We start from the raw sequence: 12,525 nt of genomic DNA on the forward strand, positions 1-12,525 counted from the left end.
ACAAACACACATGATATGTTTTTTTAACAAATAGTTTTGAGCCAACATTCAAGGTTGTTTCACGTTTTGTTTTGATGCAAGTATTGCATTGATATAGATGGCCCATCATCTTGTGGTTATGAACAAAACTTCTGCTATCTTTCAAAACAAAAGTGCAGAAATTGCTCCAAACGTTTATCATGTGAGGAACATTTCATGGCGTAATTTCACTTCCATTTTTAACTTGGGAACAAGATTTTTTTCCAAAAGCTTCTGCTTTTGGGGAGCGTTACTGGAATTGTGGCACTTCCCATTATTGTGAAGGGTTTTGAAGCACAACGAAGGTTAATAAGTAAAGACACAAGGAATGAAATGGATCTTTTTAAAGAGGCAAAATTTACAATGATCTTCACTGCTGAATGAATGAAATTCAGAGGTTCTGTATTTCCCAAAGCTTTTATTATTATTATTATTATTATTATTATTATTGTTATTATCCATATTTATTTGTGATTACTTAATAATAACAGATATTTTTTTCATTAGGCATTGATTACAACTCATTTTCCAAGCTGGATTGGACAAAATGTGTGTAAATTGGTTTTCTTTATTTGATCCGGGAGATATTAAAATGAGAGAACGTTCAGTCCTTCCGAACGAAAAGGTATGGAATGAATGACATAAATATAAAAAGAGGATGTAGCGTTTTCTGAAACCCACACAACGCCGATCATCATGTCTGCTTCGGAGATATCAACTGCACTCTTAGTGGTAAGGACTTTTGGGAGCTTTTGATTTAACAGTTTACCATGAAATGGCCAATCATGATAGAATTTATTAAATGCTGGTTATTCCTGATGGGATTATTTTTTCAACGTTTGTTAACAACGTCACCAAGGTGCTTGATTTATGTTTCCACCCCGGTCTGTCTGTCGGTCTCTGTGAGCAGGATATCTCAAAAAGTTATGGACGGATTCGAATGAAATTTGTTGGACAGGTTGGTTGTGTGACAAGGACGAACTGATTCGATTTTGGTAAAGATCCGATTTCAGATCCAGATACAATAATTTTTTACTGCTTCTTCACCATTGAGAGAGAGAGGGCCAAAACGATATATAGTAAGATATGTCAAAAAGTTATGGACGGATTATGACAAAACTTGGTGGATGAGTTGGGTAGGTGATGAGAACAAGCCGATTCGATTTTAGTTCAGGTCCGAATCCAGATCCAGCCTATCAGAGGGATACAAAACATAAACTGTTCAACCTGGCGGAGGTATGCGCTCTACCGAGTACCGTTCTAGTTTTATAATTTAACAGCTTTTGCATTAAATTTCCAATTAGTGAATAGTTTTTAGCAGGTTCAAATCCAATATGTGTTTCCGCATTGCATAGTGGAAATTACATATTTTAGTAATAAGGTTATACTTTATAGGACGAAACTCACATCCTGGAATAAAACTTACAGTATAACTTCAAGGCTGCAGGACAATTAAACAGGAAATCAAACACTGCATTGGAGTCATCAGAAGGAACCCGAATAAGCAAAGAGGAAAGATGGAGTTATCAGGAATTAGATAAATAAATAGGAATAAATAGTAACTTAGAGAGAGCATACTTGTCTTTGAGCTATCGCCTCTGGGTTCGATTCCCGACATGTCTACTACATAAGCTTCCAGCACAGTGCTTTTAAGGCAGGGTGTTGCATTAATTAGTACAATATGCTTTGGAAGGGTCATTAAGCCGGCTGTCTCTTCTGTTAACAATTGCTCATGGATCTTAAGGATTCCATAGTTTTGAACAGAGTAGGCCATTGTACACTAAGTGCCACTTTAACCTGCACAGGCATTGCATCAGCAGCACAACTCCATCTAGGTAATGATGTAACCAGTCGATATAAATCTACTTTCAATAGACAGTACGTCTTGAAAAGTTAGACATTTTGTAAGGTTGCAGTTCTTGATGTATAAAATTATTTTGAAGAGATATTTTTACTGAACAGTATTTCAGACATTACATAAGGATCTCCTCAGCTGGAAATTATTATTTGGTTGGCAGATAACACAGCTCGAGTACAACACACATTGTCGACCAATCAGATAAGATTATTTTCAACCTAATTTCTCAATTCCATCTTTGAAAATTACATGCACTGTTTCTTTGTCAAACACTCATAAATCAAGTAAAATAAAACACTGCAGTGACATTAAGGGCTTGTGGAGTTGTACACATCAATAGTAATTATGGGGATTTGCCAATAGTTGAGAGTATCTATGAAGGAGGTGAGGAAATGCTGTTACAGAAGATACAGGTTGGAGATGACGAAGTAAAGGAACAGCTAGGAAATCTAAGAGTTGATAAAGTTCCAGAGCCAGATAATATACACCTAAGAGTATTGAGGGATGTGGCTGAGCAGCTAAGCGAGAGGTTAACAGATATCTTTAATAGCTCACTAGAGTCAAGACAGGTACCGGTGGATGGGAGAGTAGCAAATGTAACTCCGTTATTTAACATGGAGAAAAAGACATAAAATGTCATAGCCGCAGTGATTTTAGTAATTTTGCTGTACAGAGTTAAAGGCCGTCAGTCGGCCATCTTTGGTCGGATTACTAAACAAAATCTTCTGCATATGTATTCTCTTATGTATTGTCTTTGTGCCAAGTTTGAAGAAAATCGGTCCATGCATGTCCAAGAAATCGATGGGAACACATTTAAGTAACAAAATGGCTGCCAGTCGGCCATCTTGGATATGATCTCGAGAAAGAATGACGTGCTTATGTAAGTCATATATTATCTGTGTGCCAAGTTCGAAGAAGATCAGTAAATGCATGTCCGAGAAATGGTTGCGGACGTGTTCAATACCGGGTGTTTTTACAATTAAAATGGCCGCCAGTCGGCCATGTTTGATCAGATTACAAAATAAAGTGAGGTGCATGTGTACGTCACCAAGTACTGTGTGTGATTTTGCCAAGTTTGATCAAAATCAGACCATGCATGTCTGAAAAATGGTTGGGGACATGTTTAAGTAACAAAATGGCCACCAGTTGGTCATATTGGATCTGATCTTGAAAGAAAATGACTTGCATATGTAAGCCATCATTCATCATCTGTTTGCCAAGTTTGAACAATATTGTTAAATGCATGTCCGATAAATGGTTGATGACGTATACAACATCTAACAACTAAAATGGCCGCCAGTCGACCACCTTTGATCGCATCACGAAACAAAATGAAGTGCATATGTATACCGTCATGCATTGTCTTAGTGCCAAGAATGAACGAAATCGGTCCATAAATCTCCAGAGTTATGGTTGCGGATGCGTGCACGCACACATGGACGGACAGACGAGACCTAATCCATAAGCCCCCATTTAGGACTGAGTCCAACAGAGACTAAAGGATCCAGAGGATCCAGATAATAAAGGATCCAGAGAAGAATTGGGGAAATATAGACCTGTTAGTTTGGCTTCAGTTCTGGGGAATGTGTTGGAGACATTGATTAGGGATGAGATGAGGAACCTTTTAAATAAATAAAAACGAATTAAATTCATTCATCATGGGTTTACCAAAGGTAAGTCTTGTCTAACAAATATTTTAGATTTCTATGAAGTTTCTGATTGGGTAGATGAGGGAATTGCAGTGGACATACAGACTGGCCACAAAGTCCCTATGCATAATAGTGTGTCCTCTGTTACTTGTTTATTTGTTTTCCAGGTACGACTTCAGCTTGACGAACACCGGTGAGTACTGTACACGATAGAAGAGAGACGGATTACTTGTGTTTGGGTTCACGACCGCACGTGAGAAGGAGCAAGTTTTGAGGACATAAGGACAAGATTTTCGCAGAGGTTCGATAAGCCAGCTCCTACGTACGACACAATGCGGGCATGGGAGAAGAAGGCTTTTTCAACAGGGAGTGTCCTTGATTTGACTTGATTTAGAGCACGGCTCTTCTGCAGTGATTTCCCACCACTAAATCAAGACGAAGCGTATTTTTTTCGGATGAGTGCGCTATTTACCTCAGCAATCGATCCAGGAATGTTTATTTTTAGTGCAAAGAAAATCCTCATTTTTATGAGAAAATTGAACAGCATCCTCCTCATGTCATGATGTGGGCAGCAATTTCAGAAGATCACTTCATAGGGCCATATTTTTTCGATATAGGTGTCAATCACACTGCTTATTTGAACATGCTTGAGACGTGGTTTGTTCCACAACTGCGTGAGAGAGGTCTCGAGGCAACAACTGTCCTGCAACAAGATGGTGCACCGGCACATCATACTCTCGCAGTTAGAGAATATCTCGACGACAAATTCAGTGGACGATGGATTGGATCTGAGATAGTGTGGCCTCCTCAAAGTCCGGACTTAACAACATGTGACAACTCGCTTTGGGGCATTGTGAAAGAGGAAATTTCTCATCTCCGCCAAACAACAGTTGAAGACCTCAAAACAGCTGTCAGGGGCTGCTTTTATGACCTCCAACCCTCAACATGGACGAAGATGTCCAGAAGAACATGGAGAAAAATTCAAATTTGTGTGGAGAGTGGGGGGGAGCATACAGATAAATTCTACCTAAATTCTAACTGTGTGCATAGGGACTTTGTGGCCACTCTGTAGTATATCTATACTTTAAGAAGGCATTTGAAAAGGGACCACATGGGAGATTGTTAGCAAAGGTGAGAGCTTGTAGAGTAGCTGGTAAGGTAGCTAATTGGATTGGAAACTAGCTTTGTGATAGGAAGCAAAGAGTGGCTGTGAGTAGGAAGATGAATAGATGGGAGGATGTATAGCTGGTAGGATGTATAGCTGGGAGGATGTATAGCTGGGAGGATGTATAGCTGGGAGGATGTATAGCTGGGAGGATGTATAGCTGGGAGGATGTATAGCAGGGGGGATGTATAGCAGGGAGGATGTATAGCAGGGAGGATGTATAGCTGGGAGGATGTATAGCTGGGAGGATGTATAGCTGGGAGGATGTATAGCTGGGAGGATGTATAGCAGGGGGGATATATAGCAGGGAGGATGTATAGCAGGGAGGATGTATAGCAGGCAGGATATATAGCTGGGAGAATGGATAGCTGGGAGGATGTATAGCTGGGAGGATGTATAGCTGGGAGGATGTATAGCAGGGGGGATGTCTAGCAGGGAGGATGTATAGCTGGGAGGATGTATAGCTGGGAGGATGTATAGCTGGGGGGATGTATAGCAGGGGGGATGTATAGCAGGGAGGATGTATAGCAGAGAGGATGTATAGCAGGGAGGATGTATAGCTGGGAGAATGTATAGCTGGGAGGATGTATAGCTGGAAGGACATTTCCAAGCTGGCCTCCAAAGCCAGTCGCCGACTGGGCATCCTCCGTCGTGCGAAGTCCTTCCTCGGCACACCTGAGCTCCTCACCACATACAAGGCTTTCATCCGCAGCTCAATGGAATACTGTTCTCCCCTATGGGCTGGTGCTCCTGCCTCACACCTGGCTCGGCTTCACGCTGTTGAATCCAAAGCTTTCAAAATCATTGGAATCTCCCGCGATGAAGCTATCTCTGAGGGCCTTTCACTCACTCACCGCAGGCAGGTAGGTGGTCTTTCTGTCTTCTACCGACTCCTCTCCGGCCTTGCTCCCCCAGCTCTCTCTGTGCTCTGTCCCCCAAATATTCCTACAGGTCGCACAAGATCTGCCAGCAACCCTCTGATGGTTAAACTGCCGAAATCTCGGCTCTCTGCTCACCTTCACTCTTTCATTCCTCTTTTCTCCCGCCTCTGGAACAATCTCCCACACTCCCTTCAATCCCTCTCCTCCCTCCAGGTCTTTAAAACAGCTGTTCACCACCATCTCTTATCTTCCCCCATCCAAAACCTTGATCTTTTCTACCCCCACTAATTCACCCCAGATCCACCTTGTTTGAAATTCCAACTTCTTTCCTGGAAATCCTGGCAGTGTCCATATGTTTATATCTCTCCCACCCCCCCCCCCCCTTCACATGCCTCCCCCCAAAGCCCTCTCCCTCCCACAGATCTCTCGATGTCTCCATGTCTCTCGGTCCCTGCTCTCAAATGTTGTGTTTGTGTCCTTCCCCCTCTCTCCCCATCTTGTCTACCGCTCCCGATGTTATTTGTTTTATGTGTCTGTTTGTCTTTCTGTGTGATTAATGTTCGCTCTTTCACGAGCCTCGATCTTGTATACAAAAAAAAAAAAAGAAAAAAAAAAAAAAGGATGTACAGCAGGTAAGATGTATAAATGGGAGGATGTATAGCTGGAAGGATGTACAGCAGGTAAGATGTATAAATGGGAGGATGTATAGCTGAGAGGATGTATAGCTGAGAGGATGTATAGTAGGGAGGATGTATAGCAGGGAGGATGTATAGCTGGGAGGATGTACAGCAGGTAAGATTTCTAGATGGGAGGATGTATAGCTGGGAGGATGTATAGCTGGGAGAATGTATACCTGGGAGAATGTATAGTAGGGAGGATGTATAGCAGGGAGGATGTATAGCAGGGAGGATGTATAGCTGGAAGGATGTACAGCAGGTAAGATGTATAAATGGGGGGATGTATAGCTGGGAGGATGTATAGCTGAGAGGATGTATAGCTGGGAGAATGTATAGCTGGGAGAATGTATAGCTGGGAGAATGTATAGCTGGGAGGATGTACAGCAGGTACAATGTATAGATGGGAGGATGCATAGCTGAGAGGATGCATAGCTGGGAGGATGCATAGCTGGGAGGATGTATAGCTGAGAGGATGCATAGCTGGGAGGATGCATAGCTGGGAGGATGCATAGCTGGGAGGATGTATAGCTGGGAGGATGTATAGCAGGGAGGATGTATAGCTGGGAGGATGTATAGCTGAGAGGATGCATAGCTGGGAGGATGTATAGGTGGGAGGATGTATAGCTGGGAGGATGTATAGCAGGGAGTATGTATAGCTGGGAGGATGTATAGCTGAGAGGATGCATAGCTGGTAAGATGTATAAATGGGGGGATATATAGCTGGGAGGATGTATAGCTGAGAGGATGTATAGCTGGGAGAATGTATAGCTGGGAGAATGTATAGCTGGGAGAATGTATAGCTGGGAGGATGTACAGCAGGTACAATGTATAGATGGGAGGATGCATAGCTGAGAGGATGCATAGCTGGGAGGATGCATAGCTGGGAGGATGCATAGCTGAGAGGATGCATAGCTGGGAGGATGCATAGCTGGGAGGATGTATAGCTGAGAGGATGCATAGCTGGGAGGATGCATAGCTGGGAGGATGCATAGCTGGGAGGATGCATAGCTGGGAGGATGCATAGCTGGGAAGATGTATAGCTGGGAGGATGTATAGCTGAGAGGATGCATAGCTGGGAGGATGCATAGCTGGGAGGATGCATAGCTGGGAGGATGCATAGCTGGGAGGATGCATAGCTGGGAAGATGTATAGCTGGGAGGATGCATAGCTGGGGAGGATGCATAGCTGGGAGGATATAAGCAGTGATAGCACACCACGTTATTACATACAGTTATCCTATAAAGTATATTGCGATATGATAGGTCTTTGTTAACTGATAGATTGGCCAATTACAAATTCCTACCCTGCTGATTATCTGGCCAATCATGAGACAGCCTTACTGATGATCAATGTAGGCTAAATACAAGGCCAGTTCACAAAACAATGAGAAGCACAATGGAGGTATGCATTTACAGGTTGATTTTTTGGTTTATTAAAAACCCTTGAGTAGGTAAATAACAACTACAATCAATTGTTTGTGATCCATTTAATTGTGAACAATGAATGTATAATATACAGTGAATTTTTTTTTCTTATATCTGTGACACAGATTGCCTGGCTTGCCATAAATGGATACTTTTTCGTTTCGGCCTTCCTTCGATTCGAACACAAGGATGAGTACATTTATACCCGGAAAATCCTGAAGGTTTGTTTCTCTCACCAGCAACAGCAACAACATCTCTGCATGTTTGAAGTTGAAGGAGCTGGGCTCCAACGCGAGTTGAAAGAATTGACGCGACCAAAGATGGAAATTCGTCCGAGTAGGTTTAATAAATGTATCACACTCGGGTACTCTGAAAAGCCCGTTTATCGGGCAGCAATATATATACACATTTATGTCGGGAAGTTTGCCGGCAAAAGCTATACCAGGCATGCCCGGGTATCAAGGGCGAGCCTTGGAAAGGCGAGTCTGGACCTGCCCGGGCGTGTTTGGCTGCGGCCTGGCAAGTCGAGGCTGGGCGTGCCCGGGCGCTCTGGACGAGCACTGGAAAGGCGAGAGCGGGCATGCCCGGACGCTCTGGGCGAGCCCTGGAAAGGCGATAGCGGGCATGCCCGGACGCTCTGGGCGAGCCCTGGAAAGGCGATAGCGGGCATGCCCGGACGCTCTGGGCGAGCCCTGGAAAGGCGATAGCGGGCATGCCCGGACGCTCTGGGCGAGCCCTGGAAAGGCGATAGCGGGCATGCCCGGATGCTCTGGGCGAGCCCTGGAAAGGCGAGAGTGGGCATGCCCGGGAAAGACGAGACCGGGCGTGCCCGGGAGGTTTGGGCGTGCCCGGGAACAGTGAGTCCGGGCATGCCCGGGAGAGGCGCGTTTGGCCGTGTTCTGGCCGGTGCAAGGCGATTGTGTGCATCCAGCGGTAACCGCTACACACGCCCCTCCAGAATCGACCTGCACCGGCAGGGTCAATTTAAGGGGGGTCCGGATGACCCGGCTGAAGCGACCCCTGGAGGGTCGTGGGGAGGGGTCCGACGTGGTGGTGGGTGGTCGAGCGGGGGGAACTGTGGACGGGGGGCGGCCTCGCCGCGGAGGAAGGGCCAACCGTGGTGGTCGGTCGACGTCCATGTGCGCCGGTTTGAGGCGGTCCACAGAAATCCGGTCCGGCCGGCCGCCGAAGTCGACGATGAAAGACTTGTCGCCCCGTCGCAGGACCCGGAAGGGCCCGTCATACGGCGGCCGGAGTGGCCCCCGGTGCGCGTCATGACGCACAAAGACGTACTCCGCTATGCGAAGCGCCGGGGGGACGTAGGACTGGGGGCCACCGTGGCGGGACGTCGGCACAGGGGCAAATCGTCGGGCGGCCTCCTGGAGGTCCGAGCGCTGGCGAGCGGCGGACCAGGGACTGGTAGCGTCGGGCACGAATTCGCCCGGGACGCGGAGCGGCTGGCCGTAGACGAGCTCGGCGGCGGACGCCTGGAGGTCTTCCTTGGGGGCCGTGCGAAGGCCCAAAAGGACCCACGGCAGCCGGTCGGCCCAACCGTCGTCCTGAAGGCCGGCCATGAGTGCGGCCTTCATGGAGCGGTGAAACCGCTCGCACAACCCATTGGCTTGGGGGTGGTAGGCCGTGGTGCAGTGCAGCATGACCCCCAACGAACGGGCGACCGCGCCCCAAAGCTCAGACGTGAACTGTGGGCCGCGGTCGGACAAGATGTCCGCTGGTGCGCCGAAGTGCGCGACCCAGGTGGCGATGAACGCCTGCGCCACGTCGGCGGTGGTGGTGGAGGTGAGGGGCACGGCCTCCGGCCACCTGGTGCTCCTGTCCACCATGGTGAGCAGGTGGGTGAACCCCCGCGAGGGGGGCAGGGGACCCACCAGGTCCACGTGGATGTGGTCGAAACGCCGTTCAGGCACGGCGAAAGGTGCCAGCGGGGCCTGGGTGTGGCAGTGGACCTTGGCCCACTGGCAGGCCGTGCAGGCATTGGCCCAGTCGCGGATGTTTCGTCGAAGGCCGTGTCAGATGAAACGTGCCGACACCAGCTTCTGAGAAGCTTTCCGGCCCGGGTGAGAAAGGCCGTGGATGGAGGCGAAGATGCGGCGCTGCCAGGAAACGGGCACGATGGGGCGAGGCTGGCCCTGGGAGATGTCGCAGAGCAGGACAGTGCCCGCGAAGGGGATGTCGGCCAGGCGGAGGCCCGTGTCCGCCGCGCGGAGTGCCTGCACCGAGGCGTCGGTGGTCTGGTCGGCCGCCATGAGCGCGAAGTCCACGCCGAGGTGGACCGCGTTCGCACTGGCCCGCGAAAGGCAGTCGGCCACGGCGTTGTCTTTGCCGGCGACGTGCTGGATGTCTGTGGTGAACTCCGACATGGCGGAGAGGTGGCGCTGCTGGCGGACCGACCACGGCTCCATGACCTTAGCCATTGCGTAGACCAACGGCTTGTGGTCGACGATAGCCGTGAACGGGCGGCCCTCCAGGAGGTGTCGGAAATGGCGAACGGCCAGGAATAGCCCGAGCAGCTCGCGGTCGAACGTGCTGTAGTTTAACTCGTTCGGCCGGAGTTGCCGGCTGAAAAAAGCGAGTGGCTGCCAAACCCCGTCCACCCATTGCTCATGGACGGCGCCCACCGCGTAGTTGGAGGCGTCCGTAGTGAGGGCGATGGGCGCGTTGAGCACCGGGTGAGCCAGCAGCGTTGCATCGGTGAGGGCCCGTTTGGCGCTGGCGAAGGCCGCGTCCATGGCCGCGGACCAAACAATGTCATGCTTGGCCGGCTTGCCCCGGAGGGCCTCGTAAAGGGGCCGCATGAGCTGAGCAGCGCGGGGCATGAATCGGTGATAAAAATTCACCATGCCGAGGAACTCTTGGAGGGCCTTGATGGAACGGGGACGCGGGAACGTGGTGATGGCCTCGACCTTGGTCGGCAGCGGCACGGCCCCGGTCTTGGTGATGCGGTGGCCCAAAAAGTCAACGGTCGTTGCGCCGAAGTGGCATTTGACCGGGTTGACAATTAAGCCGTGCTCGCTGAGGCGACCGAACAGTGTTCGGAGGTGGAGGAGGTGATCGGCGTGGGACATGCTGGCGACGAGGATGTCGTCCAGATAGACGAAAAGAAATGGCAGGTTGCGCAGCACGCCGTCCATCAAGCGCTGGAACGCCTGGGCCGCATTCTTGAGGCCAAACGGCATCCGCAAAAATTCGAACAGGCCGAACGGCGTGATGACGGCCGTCTTCGGGACATCGGCCGCCCGGACAGGTACCTGGTGGTAGCCCCGTATCATGTCAATTTTCGAAAAGATGACCCGTCCCGCCAAACGGGCGGAAAAGTCCTGAATATGCGGGATTGGGTACCTGTCGGGGGTGGTAGCGTCATTGAGACGGCGGTAGTTGCCACACGGGCGCCATCCACCCCCCGGCTTTGGCACGATGTGCAGTGGCGAGGCCCACGCGCTATCGGAGCGCCGCACGATGCCGAGGTGCTCCAACACGTCGAATTCGGCCTTCGCCACGGCGAGCTTGGCTGGGTCGAGGCGGCGGGCCCTGGCGTAGACCGGCGGGCCCGTAGTGGGTATGTGGTGCTCGATCCCGTGCCGCACCGCGATGGCCGAAAACGTCGGCCGCGTGAGGGCCGGGAATTCCACGAGCAGGTGAGCGAACTCGTTCGTTGCCGGGAGGGCGCACGCCAGTTCGGTCGGCGCGGAGCTGCTCATTGTGCACGCCAGGGAGCTGAAGGTCTCGGCGTGGACAAGGCGACGTCGTTTGACGTCGACCAGCAGCCCGTGCGCGCAGAGGAAGTCGGCGCCCAGCAAAGCCACGGGGACGCTGGCGGTAACAAAAGTCCATTGAAAGCGCTGGCTGCCGAAGCAGAGGGTGACGACGTGTGGGCCGAAAGTGCGTATGGCCGAGCCATTAGCAGCGACCAAAGAGGGGCCGCAAACTGCGTCCCGCCTGTCCTGCTCGGAGGTGGGTATGACGCAAGGTTGGGCGCCGGTGTCGCACAGGAAACGCCGCCCAGACGCTTTGTCCCGAATAAACAGCAAGTTGCCCGAGTGGCCGGCGCTCATGGCTGGGAATGAACGCCGGCCCGGCCGTTTCCCGACCTGCCGAAAGTGCACGGGGGCCGGCACGTCCGAGCCTTGTGTCCGAACCTGGCGTGGTAATAACACCACGCCCGGTCAGGTGGAGGCCCCGGCCGTCGTGTCGGAAGCGGGCGGTGCGGCGTGGCGGCCGCCAGTTGCACCGGCAGTTTGGCCTCCAACCGCGCAGGGCACTCGGGCGCCATGGGCGTCGCCTCGGACGGCGGCGGGCTCCAGGTAACCGCGCCGATGTGCTGGCCCGCCGAGGAGATCTTATCGGCTTCCCTGGCGAGGGCGCGGGAATCCGTGATCAACGTGCCAGCTAGGGCGAGGCGTACCGGGTGAGGCAGCTGGCGAAGGAACAGCTCGCGGAACAGAAAATCCGGAGAGTGCTCACCGAGCAACGAGAACATATAGTCCATGCGCTTGGACGGGCGCGTGTCGCCGAGCTCGGGCAGGTCAAGCAGGCGCCGTGCGCGTGCTGCCGGTGAGAGGGCGAAAGCGTCGAGGAGGAGCGTCTTCAGCGCGTCGTATTTGTCAGCAGCCGGCGGGTGCTGGAGGAGGCTCAAGGCGCGGGCCGCGGTGGCGGAACCGAGCGCCGCCACAACATGGTGGAAGCGGGTGTCGTCCGCAGTGATGCCTCGCAGGGCGAACTGGGAGTCCGCCTGGGCGAACCAAACAGCCGCATGAGCCTCCCAGAAGGTAGGCAGTTTAAGACTCACTGCCATGTCCATGTCGGTAGGTCACCAATGAAGGAGCTGGGCTCCAACG

General features: G+C 51.0%; 1 protein-coding gene across 1 annotated transcript in view; it reads left to right on the top strand.

The window, feature by feature from the left end:
• The first annotated feature begins 610 nt into the window (after positions 1 to 610).
• LOC137418027 (NADPH oxidase 2) overlaps positions 611 to 12,525 on the top strand; it is a 177,509-nt gene continuing 165,594 nt past the window's right edge. The window contains 2 exon segments of the mRNA XM_078772128.1: positions 611 to 750; positions 7,798 to 7,893. Of these exon segments, the coding sequence (XP_078628254.1) occupies positions 715 to 750; positions 7,798 to 7,893 (132 nt within the window). The 5' untranslated portion in view covers positions 611 to 714.

This window comes from Myxine glutinosa, chromosome 2 (assembly GCF_964187855.1).
Source record: "Myxine glutinosa chromosome 2, kmMyxGlut1.1, whole genome shotgun sequence".
Classification (NCBI taxonomy): domain Eukaryota; kingdom Metazoa; phylum Chordata; class Myxini; order Myxiniformes; family Myxinidae; genus Myxine; species Myxine glutinosa.